This window comes from Vulpes lagopus, chromosome 3 (assembly GCF_018345385.1).
Source record: "Vulpes lagopus strain Blue_001 chromosome 3, ASM1834538v1, whole genome shotgun sequence".
In the NCBI taxonomy this organism is placed as follows: Eukaryota; Metazoa; Chordata; class Mammalia; order Carnivora; family Canidae; genus Vulpes; species Vulpes lagopus.
The window spans coordinates 152,777,299-152,795,759 of NC_054826.1; the positions used below are offsets into that span (position 1 = coordinate 152,777,299).

At 36.7% G+C, this 18,461-nt stretch overlaps 1 protein-coding gene across 1 annotated transcript in view; it reads left to right on the top strand.

Moving 5' to 3' along the window:
• Window positions 1-18,461, top strand: part of TTLL7 (tubulin tyrosine ligase like 7) — a 140,214-nt gene that overhangs the window by 26,048 nt on the left and 95,705 nt on the right. The window contains exons 2-3 of the mRNA XM_041749648.1: window positions 16,918-17,113; window positions 17,320-17,451. Of these exons, the coding sequence (XP_041605582.1) occupies window positions 17,089-17,113; window positions 17,320-17,451 (157 nt within the window). The 5' untranslated portion in view covers window positions 16,918-17,088. The remainder of the gene's footprint in view (window positions 1-16,917; window positions 17,114-17,319; window positions 17,452-18,461) is intronic.

Below are 18,461 nucleotides of genomic sequence, written 5' to 3' on the forward strand. Positions count from 1 at the left end.
GGAAGTGGTGCTTTGTGACATTTTGCTCCAAATCAGGTCAGTTCCCTCAAGCAGCAAAACTGCTGCCTTTCATGCTTTTCCCAGCGCTGGTAGCACAACTGCACTGATGGAAGTGGAGGGTGATGGTGTGTCACCCTTGTATGGCTCCACACTCAGATGGCTCTTTCACTGTTACTACCCTGAGTTCAGTAGCTGTTGTTGAATAAAGCTTTCATTTATGGCTTTGAGCATTTTCCAGGGTCCTGGAAAGAGTTTTGACAACTTTATGCAGTTTTATTATTGTTTTGGGAGAGAAGAGTTGCTGAACTCCTCACTCCACTATTTTGCAAGTTCTGCATTCTGGGTCCATTTTAATTGCAGTCTTGGAAGTTATATTTTGAGTGAGGCCTGAGTAGAAAACCTTTCCAGATCATGCATGCCCTAAATTATAAATTAAACTTTTTGTGTGTGTGTCTGTGGCCAATGATTTTAGAATATTAGATCTAGAGGGGGTCATAATTCTATTTTTTCTTTCATCAGATTAATAATTGGAAACGTTAGCGCCTTGTGCAGTTATGACACAGACTTATTGGTGTCAGAATTGGGTTTGAAAGTGGATCACTCACAAGGCAGTCATTGCTTCCCCTTTCCCTCTGCAGGGGCAGATACCGAAATCCTTTCTCTACAGGCTCAACTCTGCCTCTGAGCTGATGTTGCCCAAATCAGAGTACATGAAGATTCTCAACCTTGCTGTTGAATGAGGTCTTGTATGAGTTGTGCTGCCTCGAACAGCAAGCTTGGGTTTGGGGCCTGGGAACCCTAGTTAAGCTCTCAAGGAGATTCTGAAGTACATTTAATTTTAAGAACTGCTGGCATAGAGTAAAGGCCTACCTGTCATTGAAGTTGTCATTAGTTCTACATACTTGACATTCTGATAGCCAATACACTACTATTTTTCGTCATAGTTAAGATCATGTTCATTGTAAGACACATTGATCTTTTTATTTACTTGGAAAAAAACCCCTCTGCAATTCCGATTATGGAACAGTTCTTTCATAGTATAATTGTATACACGTTGGAAGAGACTTTGAAAGGTAGTTTTAAAATTGTCATTACTGGGATGCCTGGGTGGCTCAGCAGTTGAGCATCTGCCTTTGGCTCAGAGTGTGATCCCACGGTCCCCGGATCGAGTCCCACAGCAGGCTCCCTGCATGGAGCCTGCTTCTCCCTCTGCCTGTGTCTCTGCCTGCCTCTCTCTCTCTCTCTCTCTGTCTCTCATGAATAAATAAATAAAATCTTAAAAAAAAATAAAAGTGTCATTACTTTATGCATACAAAAAAGGAAACTGTACGTAAAATAAATGGATCAAAGCATTCTTTAAAGTTCTTCCAATTCAAAGACAAACACTTGAATCTCTTCTTCATTCACTGTGCATGCTTTTCCAGACAGCATCATCCTCTGTGTCATGAAGAGTAATTGTTGCAACATTTCCTAAAAGAATATTCCATTATTGTTATATATCTGAATTTTTCTCTCAGCCTCTGGCATGGATTCTGCAAATTTTGATGTCTATGCACAGGCATATGATAGCTTTTCAGGACTGCCACCTAGCTGACAGTGACTATAAGGTGCATCATGATTTTAGAGGTTTTTAAATGTTGAAAAACAACACAGTATGGCTTAGAATCAAAGAAATATGGTGGTAATTATGGAGTAGTCTGTATTATCTACTCATTTCCTCGCTTCCATGCTAGAGATTAATCCCATAGATTCTTCTTTATACAATTGTCCCATTCATTCTTTTTGTAATAATATACCATCTTTAGTTTAGGCCTAGGTTGTATTTAGGCTGGTATATAGTTTCCTTCAGAAACTTCTTCAGGAAGCCTTCAGGAGTATTTAAAATAGATTTTCAGTCTCATGAAATACAGCTGACCCTATGGAATAATGAATGTATTAGTCAGGGTTCCCTAGAGAAATAGAACCAATAGTGTGTGTATGTGTGTGTGTATGTGTATGTATATATAGGGAGATAGGAAGAGATGGAAGTGGGAAAAGAGAGAATGAATGAAATGAATGCATATGAATTGGGTTATGTCACTGTGATTGAGAAGCCCAAAATTTGCAGGTTTGGTTGGCAAGCTGGAGACCCAAGAAAGAGTTGATGTTGCAGCTCAGGTCCAAAGACAACCTGAGGTTGAATTTCCTCTTTCTTGGGGACCTCAGTGTGCTTTCTCTTAAGGCCTTCAACTGATTGGATGAGGCCCACCCATATATTAAAGAAGTGAAGTGCTGTGGAGAATGCAGCATACGTATACTACACAGCAGCTTATATTATAGCTGTTTAAAGAAGACATTCAAGTGAATGTTTAATCAAATAACAGAAGACAACAATAATGTAGGTAGAGACAATATTTAAAATTGCATACTAAGTATATATTGTTATTGTAAGATTTATCTTTTTCATATTCTTAATGGAAGCCAACCTGTCTCTTCAATAGATTGATTGGGAAAAATAAATGAAGATTAAAAAAAAATAATCTGTTAGTATAAGGTCCAACAATGCAATAGTCACCAAAGCCAGTTTAAGACAGAAGCAGATGGTAAGGGGCACCTGGGTGGTTCAGTCAGTTAAGCATCTGCCTTTGTCCCTGGTCATGATCTCAGAGGGCCTGGAATCAAGCCCTGCTACAGGTTGCCCACTCAGTGGCGAGTCTGCTTCTCCCTCTTCTTCTGCTCCACCATCTTTGTGCTCTCACTTTCTCTCTCAAATAAATAAATAAATAAATAAATAAATAAATAAATAAAATCTCTTTTAAAAAAGACAATCATTCTGCAATATGTTGATTAAAGTTGTTCCAAAGAATACACATTTTTTTCTAGCCAGGCTAATATATATGATAATTTTGAAAATAGATAAGATTAAAAAATAGTAAACCCAAATCCTATGAGGCACAACTGAAAATCAGCTTTGTCGATTTAGTATAATATTTAACTTATAACACCAAAATACATGTTATGGATATATGGTTACATGCATAATGTTATAGATATTTAGGGTCAACTTTCATTCTTTTTTTTTAAAGATTTATTTATTTATTCATTAAGAGAGAGTGAAGAGAGAGTGAAGAGAGAGGCAGAGAGACAGGCAGAGGGAGAAGCAGGCTCCATGGAGGAAGCCCAATGTGGGACTCGATCCTGGGTCTCCAGGATCACACCCCGGGCTGCAGGCGGCACTAAACCGCTGCGCCACCGGGGCTGCCCTCAACTTTCATTCTTGAGTGTATTTATGTTGATATAGTTGTAGATCATATATATTCTGGATGAATTCTTGGGTATTTTGGGTATTTGGGTATTTATTAGATACCTTCTCTAAAAGAAAATGTATATGGTGAAGGCTAGGTGCATTTTTTTTCCCTCACAAGAGCACCTAATAAAACGATTAGCATTAGAAAGTATTTATTGCCTTAATTAGAAATGTAATGAAATAATGAAGGGATAAGCAAACTTTTAGACAGATTTGTGATACACCTTTATAGTATTTACTTACTTCATATAAGAAGGAAAGGTAGAGGCCAAGAAGGAAAGATCAGTTAGAAAATAGTACTATTTGAGAGTATAGCATCTGTGGATATCATATTACTGTGCTCTGGTTAACTTCAGGCACCGCTTCTATTCTGCGTTTCATTATTGTTCATTAAAATAAAGGACAAAGATCTTTCCTTTGCGTTTCCTTTTTTTTTTCCCAAAGATTTTATTTATTTATTCATGAGAGACACAGAGAGGGACAGAGAGAAGAGAAGCAGGCTCCATGCAGGGAGCCTGAGTTGGGACTAGACCCCAGGTCTCTAGGATCACGCCCAGGGCCAAAGGGGGCGCTAAACCTCTGAGCCACCTAGGCTGCCCTCCTTTGCATTTCCATAAAAGGACTAGTTTCACCTCAAAGATCATGGTGCCAGATAGATACAGTGTTTTTAAATGCCTGGAACAACTTTTGGGAAATATTTTTATTTTAAAAAAGGCTAAACTTATTGAAATATAGTTGTTTAACTAGTTTTCTTAATACTGGGTCTGTTAGATGAAGGCTGTTGGTATGTTTTTTCTTTACAAAGATTGATCTTATAAATTCACTTTGCACCTATTTTGTTTGCACTTTGCAACAAAATAGCCCTATTGTTCTTTCCTTCCTTAAGATCTAATAGTTATACACCTCTTAGTTTAGCTGATGGAGGCATGCAGAACATTACATGAACTCGACCTGTATATTTTCTTTTTTCTGTATGGATTTTCTAAACTTTGCACGACTCTCAGACCATGGCGTAATTTTAATGGGATTTAATTTAATTTACAGGGATTTGAAAACTGTGACAGATTTACTTGATTCTAGAACTTAATACAATTGAAAATTTCTTTTTTTTTTTTAAGATTTTATCCATTTATTCATGAGATTCGGGGTGTGTGTGGGGGGCAGAGACACAGGCAGAGGGAGAAGCAGGCTCCATGCAGGGAGCCCGACGTGGGTCTCGACCCCAGGTCTCCAGGATCACACCCTGGGCTAAAGGCAGCGCCAAACTGCTGAGCCACCTGGGCTGCCCACAACTGAAAATTTCTTATTTGAAGTTCAAAACCTCCTAACAAATAATATCCCTCTGATATGGTAGCTCGGCAATTTAGCTCCTATGTTTCAGGCTCTTTGAGATTGAAGAACATGTAAATTAAAAGACATTTTTAAAGCTGCTGCCTGGGAGCCATTTGTCTCCTGGAGGAAACGTACAACGAAGCCTCCTTTTATTTCATTTGAGTTGTGGCATTTTATGCAAGGACATTTTGAGGTAATTCTCTTTCTTTAAACAAAATAAAAGCTGAACCTAAATACATTGTTATTTGTTTATAAACAAAGTTTATAACCAACTTTATATAAGGTTATAAACCAAGTTTAAGCAGAAAAGAAATTTTTTAGTTTCTGTTGTTGAAAATTTGGGGGATGTGTTATCTTTCTCTCTTCTTTATGTGACTGCATCCTTAGGTTTTGTGTAGGTGTGAGCAAGTGTGTATTCTCTCATATTCGAATCCAGCTCAAAAGAGAACTATATTCTTTAAGAATCTGAAAATGAGTTCGGGGCTTGATTCTTGCTGGTCTTGGTTGGATCCTGTGTTCATCTCTGAACCAATTCCATGCCCAATGAGATGGGATTTCACAGTTATTTTAGATCTAAGTCATTTGTCCAGCCTTGGACCCAGGATCAGCATCAACCCCATCTAAAGCACATAGATTGATGGGGGATTTGCTTTACCAGCAAATATCCAGATTACTGTTCACAGAAAATGGGTAAGTGTAGGCTGTGGCAAAAATGATAAATGTCCAAAGGCATTGTGCTCATGGCTTTGCATTTAGGCTGGTATATCTTTTTCAGAAACCAAAACAATAATTTCTATTGGAAAAAGATGTCCATTATAATGCGCATTTAGATGGTGGTAACAGAAAATTAAAATAATAATGCCTTAAAAAGATGGAGGTTTATCTCTGGATATAGGCAGTCCAAGACTGACATATCATTTCCATAATAAAACCAATGTCTTTTTAAAAAATTTTTATTTATTTATGATAGTCACACACAGAGAGAGAGAGAGAGAGAGAGGCAGAGACACAGGCAGAGAGAGAAGCAGGCTCCATGCACCGGGAGCCCGACGTGGGATTTGATCCTGGGTCTCCAGGATGGCGCCCTGGACCAAAGGCAGGCGCCAAACTGCTGCGCCACCCAGGGATCCCAAAACCAGTGTCTTTTTGAATTGCTGTAGCTCCTGCAATCGCGTTTAAATTCCAGGCTGGAAGGAGGTGGGGGGAAAGCAAGTAAATGAGTATCTGTCAGTTGTCTATCTTGCTGCTCAACAGCTTCCACTTATATCTCATTAACTAGGATTTGGTCACATAGCCAGATATACTTGTAAAGAAGTCTAGGAAATGTGGTTATTCAGATTGGCACAATGCCACCCATAACAACCCAGTAAGTATTGTGTTAGTAAGGAAGAATTAGTGAATGGCTAGTGTTCTTTTGACATGTGTTAACTTATTAACTGATATGGATGACAATGGGGGCTTATTCAACAACCCAATGAATTTTATATATTTTAGATTTAAAACTCATTTTAGAAGTAGGTAGAAATAAAAATAATAAAACTACTTATACTCTAAAATTGGTAACAAAGTATGCATAAAATTGGTATCAAATAAGAAGGTTAAAGGAAAAGTTAAAGATGGTTCTGATTGGGATGCCTGGGTGGTTAAGCCAGTTAAGCATCTGCTTGGGCTCAGGTCATGATCTCAGGGCTCTGGGTGCTTCTCCCTCTCCTTCTGCCCCTCCCCCAGTAGGTTCTCTTTCTCTCTCAAATAAATAAATAAATAAATAAATAATCTTAAAAAAAAAAAAGATGGTTCTGGGGCAGCCTGGGTGGCTCAGCAGTTTAGTGCCGCCTTCAGCCCAGGGCCTGATCCTGGAGACCCAGGATGGAGTCCCGTGTTGGGCTCCCTGCTTGGAGCCTACTTCTCCCTCTGCCTCTCTCTCTCTCCCCCTCTTTGTGTTTCTCATGAATAAATAAATTTAAAAATTAAAAAAAAAAGATGATTCTGATTTATCTGTCTCTTGGACGTTTGGCTATAGTGATGTCCTCTGCCAAGATAAGGAACAAAAGAGGAGGTACCAGGTTTTCAGTGGAAGTTAAAGAGTTAAGTTTTGGACATTTAAAACTATAAATGTTGCTATCAGATGACATTTGGATGATGTCATTTGTTCACCAGCTAAGCAGCTGCACATTTTGATATCTATTGTGCATTTTCTGGCAGAGAACAGAGAACTGGATATTTTAGAAATTTTCCGTTTCCCTTAGTCCCTTCTTTCACCTTGTGATCTATGTTACTGCAAGTTAAGGAGAGCTGGGTCCACAGGACCACAGTTCTAACTCCATAGCTTAGAACAAGAGAAATGTTGATGTAGTCAAACATAAGTTGGGTGTTTTGAGGATGTGATGTTCAACTGTCAATGAAAAGTGAGACTTTCATTAGGCTACTGGAGAATTAGATAGAACCTCAGTATTACATTCTGAGGAAATGTACCTTTTGACTCTACGTAACTATTTGATGGCTATATTATGAAATCACCTTGTCTTTTGTCACTTTATTAGCTGAATTATAGATGTTACCTTTCCAAACTTTATTTAGTTCAACATTTACTGAATAAGCTTTTTGCGCTTTTCATTATGCTAAGTATTGAAAATAAAACAACTATTAATAATGCCTTCATGATATGCTCTGTTACATTTCCTATTTATCAGTTTCTATTTTTCGTGTCATAGTAGGCTAAATTTCAAAGATAAGACATTCCACATAGTTTAGTGGGCATTTTATTATGGATGTTGTAACTTAACCAGAAAACATTGAAGAAATACTAAGCAGGGTAAGGCAATTTGAAAAACAAGCAGTACATTAGTGGGAGCAACTATTGCTCAAAGTCAATATTAATTGTAACTAGAATGAATAAATAGTTCTTCTGTTTATTCTTATATAATGTCACACTTGGCCTTCTTTCAGGTTTTTAGAAGTGGTTGATCAAATGGTTTTTTTCAGGTCGAAAACACTGCAGATCTAGCTTTTGGGAATATACCCAGTCTGAGAAAGGGATACAAAAGTTTCTGTGTTCAGGGAGTAAGTAGATTCTCTGAAAACCTTTTTAATTTGTACACACAATGAGTGGTGCCAATGTATTATTGTTAGGGCAGTTGTTTGGGTGATGTCATTTGTTCACCAGTCAGGCAGCTGGGCATTTTGAAAATCTATTGTAATTTCTTGGCAGAGAACACAAAAAATAGAAGTTAGCTTTGGAGCAGACCTTTCTGTGTTTAATTAAAACAATTTTATTTATAAAAGTGGAGGTTTTCCTTATTTACAATCTCTAATTCTGTTGTGTTATTTTCTATTTTTTTCTATCTATCCTTTTCTGCAAATATAAAACTGAAATCAACTTACCCCTCAAAATGACTCTTCTTTCTGCAGGCATTCTCTTGATGAATGGACCACCTAGTTCCTGCAAGTCGTCTGAGATTACTTTTCCTTTATTGATTACCAACTTCTTATTCTGTAGTAGCAGTATTCTTTTGCCCTGTGTCTATTGCTTCTGTGATCAAGCTCATACCATCTCTCTTCTGGACTTTTGTAACACCCTCTTAGGACCCTATCACCATTCTTCTCTCTCTTCCATCCAGCTCATGATTACTGTCAGCATAATATATTAATAAGAAAGTTGGATTGTGTTACTCCTCTTTAAGCCCTTCAGTGACTCCACATTACTTGTGAGTCAGGATCAGACCTAAGTTTCCAACAGTGTAACTTAGAACACAGTACTTCCAAAAAAAGTACACTGATTCAAACAAAAGAATCTTGACTATTTTATTTTACTGCTTTAGAAGGCTAAACCATGATAAGAGTATATATTCATTCCTTATGTTAAGAATGACATCTTTGGTGCTCTTTCTCTGTAGAACAGGCCTGACTGTTGCATCCTCCTCCTTTCTCTCAAGAGGTGTCAGAGTTAGTGTTTATCATCCCCATGTAGTTCTTTACACTTTTATTTTATATGTGTTAATTCCTAAGTGATCTCTCTCTCTCTCAGTGTATACCATATGTTATTATTTTATGTAATTTTAAACTTTATATGAATAATACACTTCTGTTTGTATTCCTCAACTTTTTTATCTGCATTATTTGTGTGATTCATCATGTAGTTCTAGTTCATTTATTTTTACTTGTGTATAGTACTTTCACTGCGTGTGTGCACCAACAATGTACACAATGTACAGTGTTGATGTTCATCTGCAACTCTTCTTCCCCCTGGAGTCCCCCCCCCCCCCCATTTTTCAGCTGTGACCTTTTCAGATCAACTTATTATGCTCCTGGCCCAATGCTTTGGAGGAGAGGGTATATTGTTAATTTTTGTGGTTGCTGTTAATCCTTATATGTTTAATGATTTTTGGTAGATTATCTTTAAAATGAATGTCTTATTTGATCAACATTGGTAGCTGGTTTGGGCTCAAACAAAGGGTATAAACTGTTTTTCTAGATTAATGAAACCACATCTTACGTAGCAGGGCTGTTTCCAGTAAATGAGATCCTTTGTAGCAAATGTCTTCCTTTCTAGCTGCTCAGAGTCCTGCTTGGCAAATACTTTCTCCTGCACTTTTTCTTGGTCAGGTGATTCTACTTTAGAAGACCAGTGGGGAGGGAATAGACTCCAGTAGACTGTAGCAGTGTTGTCCTCCACTTTCCTGGAGTTTGCCCATGCTACCAGCTGTTGGCTCTCTAGTCCAGTGGTTCTCAAACTTTAGCCTCCATCAGAATCACCTGGAGGGCTTGTCAGTTGTTGGGCCTCACCCCCAGAATTTGATTAAAAAATTTCAGGGGTGAGCGCAAGAATGTGCATTTCTAATAAGTTTGCAGGTGTTGCTGATACAGCTGTTGCTGAGACCATATTTTGAGAATCACTAGGCCAACATTTCCTAATCTTTATTTTATTTTATTATTTGATTCATGGGGCCCTTTAACATTAATATGCAATTTCACATCACTTATATGAATTTTAAAATCATTTTATAATCTTGTAATTTTCACATGTTACACAGATGGACAGTAAGTTAAAAAGAATTGTGTCAGTATAGTATTAAACACTGTGGTCATTTAGAGCCTCACTACTCGAAGTATGAAGTGTGGACTAGCATACCTGGGAACCTGTTAGAAATGCAGACTCACAGGCCCCCTCACCAGAACTAATGAATCAGAATCTGAGTTTCAGTGACATTCCCAGATGATTAGCATGCACATTAAGTTTGAGAAGCCCCTGGCCTAAAGCTCACATTAAATCCATTCCTGATAACATCAAATAAGAAACATTTTAGATTTTAATGTTTAAACCTTGGCACATGTTTCACTTACTTTCATTTTCTTGTACATAAGAAAAAGCACTACATTTTTGAAAATAAGAATATCAAATTTGGTTTGGGGACCAAGTGCTAAAATTTAATGATGTGTTATAGCACAAAAATAGACACAATTGTAATCATGACCTGATGTCTGAAAATATACCTATTTCACACAAAAAAACCAACTGCCTCATTTTGATATTTTTCATGAAGTAATGGATTTCTGACTGCTACTTGGAATAACCTCTCTCCAATAACATGCTATGTGTGTGGAGAGTGTTTTTTCCCCAAAGTAAAAGCTTGATTTGGTATAATTTTTGCTACATTTATTATCTTTCAATTATTTTGAAGTAGTAGTAGAAACATCTTTCATCAAATAGTTTCAGTATAGAAATGCAGAGAGCATTATTTTGAGGTGACTTGCAGAACTATCACTTAAAAAATTTCTAATATCTTGTGTTTCAATATCATTGTTCATTATACCTGTTCATTATATATTTAGGTAACTATCTATGGGGTTAATAATAATAGAGCATCTTCTATGGTTGTGAAGATCAGAGTTTTATATGTAAAAAACCTAGATGAAAAACAAAACAAAACAAAACAAAACGTAGATGAATGCCTGGGCACATAGCATGTTTTATGTTAAGTGACTGCATCAACCTCATCCTTCTCCTTTTCTTCCTTGTGTTCTTCCTTTTCCTCATCAGTGTAATTATAATTCTTAACAGCTAAGGAGAGAGAAGTTTATTATCTGTTGTATAAAATCAAGGGACAGACTGGGTCCAGTGCAAGTCTCAGCAAACTTTTTTTTTTTTTTTTTTCAATCAGAGAATATTACTATAAAGTGGAGCTATGGAAAACTAGAAAATAGTGTCTAGGGGTAGGTGGCAAGGTTCAAATAGGGAATAATTAATTGGTTGGAGTCTGTTATGAGTGATGGTTGTTAGTGTTACTGGCTTTCATTCCTTCATGAGGTGGCGGGGAGGGACAGAGGGAGAGAGAGAATCTTAAGCAGGCTTATACCCAGTGTGGAGCCCTACACAGGGCTCAGTCTCATCCTTGAGATCATGACCTGAGTCAAAATCATGAGTCAGACATTTGACTGACTGAGCCTCCCAGGTGCCCTCTGGCTTTCATTCCTATTGGTCATATAGAATGATTGTACTTCCTAACTCTTGTTGGCAGGGGTCATGTGACTTATTCAGGCCATTGACCTGTGGAGTAGAAATTTTGTGTCATTAGTTGCCTATACAAGATCCTCCAAAACCCTTTCCCTCTGCCACAGTGACTCGTTTTACGATAATGGCTGCTCTAACAGCGTGTGTCCTCCTGTGTGACTATGAAATGCAGAACACCCCTGCCAGTCTTTGGTCGATATGCAGCATGATTAAGAAATAGACCTTAGTTATTTAAGCTCCTGAGATTTGGGGGATGTTTATTCTTGTCTTGAAATGTAGCTTGTCCTGACTAACAGTGATTCTCCTTGATGGGTTTTGAGAACTGAAAAGTCATACAATAGGATGTCAAATATGGAAGGGGGATGTCAAAAACTATGATGCTAAGAAACAAGAACCAAAGAGAATCATCAGCAATGTGCGAAAATCTAATGTCAGTACTGGGGACACAAAGTATATGGAGAGGTTGGGATCTCCCTGCCCCTCCTCTCTCCCCGTCCATCAGAAGAGTGATATACTATCAAAAGTATATAAAACTAGTTATATACACTGTGAAACCTGAGTGTTCTCCTTATCAGTGTGAAAAAAAAGTAATTTTAAAATCAATGTAGAAGATCAATATCTAGGAACACCAGGATTTAGGAAAAAGAACCATATTGGAGGGCATTAAGATTGTTGAGTACCACAGAAATGCTGTTTCCCCATTCCCTCCCCATCACACGTGTTCACGTCCTCACATACTTCCATGCACATATGTGTACATATGCATCAGATTTTAATCAACTCCACTTGTGACGACAAGTCATTACCCTTCTTGAAACATCACCTTCCCAATGAGGCCTATCTGGATTCAATATTTAAAACTGCAACCCTTCTCCTTCCTTTCTCCCCACATTCCTGATCTTCTAACCAGTTGTGCTTCCTCCCTTCAGAGTACTTAGCATTTTCTGTAGTTTACTTAATATGTCTGCTGTTATTGTTTGTCCCACACTAGAATGCAAGCACCACAAAGAAAGAAAAATTTTATCTGTTTTGTCACTGAGAACAGATGCTGATACATAACAGTATTTTTGAATTGCAGTATCTTCATGAAGGAAAAAACAGGAAGACAGATTCTGGACATGGATATCTGCCTTAATGTTCTAAGAAGAGAGATTAAATCTGATGCAACTTTGTGATCTCAACCACATTTTAAACCACAGCTTGATTCTCTTGTTCTCATTCCTTAGCTTTTAAAGGGAATGAGAGCAAGCAAAATTAAGCTTCTTTGTGAAATCTTCAATATGTCCAATTTAAAGACTGAATTTTGAAGGTAGCATACAAAGTAGGAAATGTCATGGAATTTAGAGATAAGCCACTTCATTGTCACCTATTAGGTGTAACTTTGGGCAAGTTACTTAGCCATGAAATCTAAATTTTCCTATATATAAAATTGGAATAAAACATACTGGGGCATTTATTGAGTGGACTAAATACAAAGTTATGTGAAAATGCCTAGTACATAGTAGGTACTAGTTTCTATTTCTTCCTCCTTCCCTCTCCTCACCATAAAAATGGCTTTTTAAAAATTTTTACTTAAATTATTTTACATATTTTCACCTTAACACCAATTTTGGTTTCCACTGACCTTTAATAAAGATTATTTTATTTTATTTAACAAAGTTTTATTTAAATTCAATTTGCCAACATACTGTATAACACTCAGTACTCATTTTAGTAATCAATGGTAGCTAAAATTTCACCAATATGTACGAAGAACCCATTCTATATAGTATTCACTAAGGCATGGATTTCTGAGATTTGTTGGGAAGGTATGAGCTTCTCTCAGGTGATTTACACAAAAGATGTCTTGTGTTCCTGTTTCAAAAATGCCACCAATGCTTTCTTCATTGGTTGGCATTTTCGACTGAAAGTCTGGGAAAAACCAATTTCTTCCTTATGCACATTGAGAAATTAAGTTGTCTATCTGGTAAGTCTATCTTATAAAGGATAAGAATTCAAATTGACCTCTTGTTCAGTGCCCTTTTTACCATATTATACTTTCATCTAAATGAAATACAAAGTTTGGGGTGCCTGGGTGTCAGTTGAGCATCCAACTCTTGATTTGGGCTCAAGTCATGATTTCAGTGTGGTGAGATCGAGCCCCATGTGGGGCTCCATGCTCAGTGGGGAGTCTGCTTCTCTCCTTGTGCCTCCCACACCCGCTGATGTGCACACATGCTCTCTCTCAAGTAAATAAATACATCTTTAAGGAAAATAAATGAAATACAAAGTTTGATGGGTTTTGTTATTAACATAGTAATGTTGAAACAAACTTTTATCACATGTATTTTACTTTTTAAATAGGCAATACATGCACAGGATAGGATACTAAAGGTTGTACATAAAAGTAAGTCTCTATGTGCTGTCCACAGCTGCAATAGGCCGCCACTACTCTATGCCTGTGTTCCACATATGCTTCTGTTATTTTACCCAAATGTAAGCTTTTATGTACTTCGCTTTTTTCACTTAAAAATGTGAAAGTAATCGTAAATGATACGTATTTGCTTCTCAGGGCTCCGTGACCACCTCTGGTTGCTCTCATGCGGCATCATGAACAAGTGCTTATTTAGCATTATGTCAGGAAATATTCTAAGCTCTGGGAGCAGGGGAGTGAACAAGAGAGAAGGAAATCACATGTCTTTACACACTTACCTTCATAGTCTGTGGTTGGTGATATGATAGGTACAAATAATGGTCTCTGTGATAGACTAGAAGAGGGAGAAATTAATTTCTTCAGTCATAGTCAGAGGAGGCTGTAGGGGAAAAGTGGAAATTTATTTGGATATTACATGATGGGTTGTAATCCAAAGGGAAGAATGGGGAAGAAAGAGCACTCCAACACAAATGTATCGGAATTAGAATTTTTTTTTTTTTTTTAGTCCTGTTTTTTAGTCCTATTTTTATACCATGTTTTGCATGGTAGCACTGGAGCCTCTACATTTAAGGTTCGCATTTGCTTAGCATTTTGGGAAATTGATTCCTTTTGGAAATGGCTTATTTGCAAAATAAAATTGCTTATTGTCTTAATTTCTGCTGATATTCTAATTCCTCCCCAACCCCCCAATTTGTTTACTTGAACTAGAAATGAAGATTTAATGGGTGCTTTTCACCTAAATATTTGGCCTCTTTTTATATAGGTTCCAAAGTTTTTTCCTTTGTTTTATTTGTTTCTGTTAAGTGTGTAACTAACTATTATTTGCTTCAGGGTCATTAGAACAGAGTTTGTTAGTCTAGGCTGCATGATACAGTCATGTGGAGAACTTAAAGTATGTCTGATACCTGGGCCCCACCGGGGCCTAAGGTGGGACCTGGTTTCCAGGATTTTCAGAAGTTCCTTAAGTGATTTATTTTGTAGCTGAGGTTAAGAAATCTTTGGCTCCAAGTATTTCGGAGGTAACTGAAACATGCTGTGTACCTCTGAAAAAGTAGGTAACCACGGCTCATTTGAGTGGTGTGATCAGTCTGTCGTCTCATATCTCTTACTAAGAATAAAGTGAAATGATTAGAATTCACTGGTAGAATGAAGTTCTTGAGTTTGTTAAAGCGCTCTTACTGTTATTCACCAGAACATAAGTGCAATTAAGTAGTAAGGCATATGTATGAAAAGACTAAATTTAAGGCCTTTAAATTACTGTGCGGTGGGAGAAGAGGTAACAGTGCTTGTTTTGAGGTCTACACTAATCAGAGTAGTTAGGCACTTTATTTAAGTCAGAAATTAACAAATCTCTTTTTAGAGCCTGTGACGGTTACTAACGTAGTGTCAGTATAGTTAGGCAGACCTTGTCTCACACTCCTGTTGACTTTGTCACCTACTTTCAATGTAACACGTACTCTGTTACCATAAGGGGATCTTTGTTTACTCCGGTAACAAGGTGTTGGACAAGGACTTGTAAACCTACATAGTTACCTCCCTGAGGTATCACAGAGCTTCCAGAAAGAAATCACGCTGAACTTTAGACCATTCCTTTCTTTTATTCTGAAAGGTAATCCAGTCTATTTCCAGCTTGGAATTGGGAGCTGAGATCAGTCTAGGGATATTCACTGTGATTTCACTGTTTGGTCTGAAGTATTGTGATTTCCCACAATACACCCATATCTTGCAGTTTGTACTGCAATTGAGTTGTCAAGATTTTTTTGTTTTTTGTTTTTTACATCTTTATAGTGTATTAGCACAGTGTCTGAAAATAGTGGGGCTTTGTGAATAGTATGAACAATCGGACAGAACAGGGTTCAGAGCCTAGGTTTTCTATTTATAAACTGTTACCTTGGTTTATTTAACTTAGAAAGCCTTAATTTCCATATCTGGAAAATTTCAGAAATGATATCTAAACTCCAGGTTTGTTAATGAGATAAGATATTTTAGATTCTTAACAGTGCCTGCCCACAGTTGATCTATAATAAATAAGAGTTCCTAGTTTTTATATTGAATTTTTCTAGATAATTATTTTAGTTTAATTGGTACCTGAGAACAAACTACGTTCTAAATTTTCTTTAATAATGAATCTTTTTTTTTTTGAATCTTTTTTTTTTAAAGGTTTTATTTATTTATTCATGAGGGACACAGAGAGAGAGGCAGAGATGTATGCAGGGAGCCTGATGCGGGACTTGATCATGCACTGAGCCAAAGGCAGACACTCAATCACTGAGCCACCTAGGCGTCCCTTTAATAATGAATCTTATTATTAATAATGACTATTGGATGTGATGTATATGAGTCACATTTTATGTAGCTGAATTTCTGATAAACCTGATAATCTCCTGATAAAGATATTAATACCATACCTTTATCATGATAGGTTATATAATTTTTCATTGTGTTTAGAGACATATTACAAGAATTCAAAGATTCTTACAATGTGAAGGGAGAAATTAGAAAGTTGATAGTGTAGATTGGGCAGTGTAGTGTAGTCAGGGCATGAATACCTAGGTTCATACATACCGAGTGAAAATATAGGTGTCATGTAGGCCATGCTAAATTGTAGCCAAATCAAATTAGTTCATTAAAAAATGTTTATTGCATTCCCGTGTGTGCCCAAATAAGGTCATGGTAATAAAGACTCCTTGTTTTCTGCCTTTCAAAATTGTTTTTGTTTTTTAAGTCACAATTCAAATGTGGTCTGCTTTATGCAGTTGTCACCTTCCTCCCCATCAACCACTGCCCCTCTTCCTTAATGAGGAATCCCTTTTCTCTGTATTCTGTTGGTATGTGATGTCTGTCTTGACACTTCATTGTTTCATATTAAAAGTAATGCTGCCCCTAAATTTCAGACCTTGGGTTGAAAGTTGTGTGGGTTCATAGTTAAGGGCACTGCCATTGACATCAGAGAGATGTTAATTTTAATCTCCACTTTGTCATGCTTTGTGTAAAGATCTGTCCTTTTTGAGATCAATTTACTTAACTGAAGAGAGGGATAAAAGCTCCTACCTCATGGTTTTGTTGGAAGATTAAGTGGCTTAAGTGACTACAATAGGGAGCAATAGTAAGTGTTCAATAGATGGTAGTGAATGTGGTTATTATTTTTGTTTTTGTATGGCATGTTATTTATTGTGTGTAAATATGGTATAACTTAAATAAAATCTTCCAGACTGTGCACTTTTTAGGACAGGGAACTATCACTTGGTATTTTTCATAAGGTTTAATAAAATTGACAAACATTTGTTGATTAACTTTGCCCTCACTTGACTTTTAAAAAGAACAGAAAAATTCCATAAAAGTCCTTTTCTAAATGACTTTGTTTTAAAATCCCTACAGGTACTTTCTCATCCCAGAACTTCAGTGTCCTGAAATCTGAGGATTCCATCAAGATAATATGATAGGAACCTTCAGTGATTTGGAGCCATATCCTACTTAGACTAATGCAGGCCTTCCAGATTTCCTGAAAGCTTGGTACAACAGCACACATTGTAACAGGCACAGGCAATAATGCCATCTTTGCCTCAAGAAAGAGGTAAGCAGATTGATGTGATCACATTACAAAACATGAATATATTATAGATCATCACTGAGAATTTTTTCTAAGAATTAAAAATTAATTGAGGACTCAAAGAACTAGAATTTATAGTTTTACCTTTTTTTGGGGGGGGCATTTGTGTTCTCTGCTATGGAATTTTTGTTTTTTTAATGATGTTTGGTTGGTTTACATTTCTTTTAAAGTTATTCAGGGACCTTCTCCCCTGGATCTGAATACAGAATTGCCTTATCAAAGCACAATGAAAAGGAAAGTCAGAAAGAAGAAAAAGAAGGGAACCATCACAGCAAATGTTGCTGGGACAAAGTTTGAAATTGGTAGGTCTCCTAAGGATCTCATAAGGTTTTCATAATTGTTGGAAAAATTGATTTGATGTTGAAAACAATCTAGAAATTGAGGGAGATAATTATCTTTTGTGTAATTGATTTTTAAATGCCTTCTATGAAATGTTCCTTTTTATGAGATATTTAACATGTTATTAATCAAGTAGAACATCAATGTAAATGAAAAGCTGTAGCTATTAATGGGATGGTATTAAATATATGTGGTTTTGATTAATACTTAGTTTTTAAATCAAGTATGAAATAAACATTAAATAGATTAAAATGTTAGATGTAAAATTTAAAAAGTACTGAATTAAAAAAATAAAAAGTACAAAATTTGAGATTTTTATTAAACAATGAGAACCTGACTTAAAAACATTAAAAACACATTTAAAAAAACATTTCTCTCTGTTTTAAGAAATTGTTTTGATGATGCTGTTGCTTTTTTATTAATGAAATTTCAGTTTTATGTATTCTCTGTTGTATAGAGAATAGATAAGAAGAATAATTGTTTTAAATTAAGATACATTTGCCCAGGGGGTTGCCTGGGTGGCTCAGCAGTTTAGCACCTGCCTTTGGCCCACGGTGTGATCCTGGAGTCCCGGGATCGAGTCCCACATCAGGATCCCTTCATGGAGTCTGCTTCTCCTTCTGCCTGTTTCTCTGCCTCTCTCTCTCTGTGTCTCTCATGAATAATAAATAAAATCTTTTTTTTTTAAATATATTTTTGCCCAGCATTGCAGAACTCTTTAACAAATACCAGAAGTACTCAACCAATCTTCCTCTTAGCCATTTTGCATTAAAAGAGTTAAGGAAAATCATATGAACTTCAAGGATGTTAATTATTCTTACCCTTATTAGTCTTTAAGAGCCTCATTTCCATTTACAGTAATTCACCAAAGTTCTTGAGTAATCAGTGGAATACTTCACTGCAATTGAGGTTCCTGATACTCTGTTTCAACAAATGGTCCTTAGAGGCAGGGACTTGAAACAGGTTAGCATGG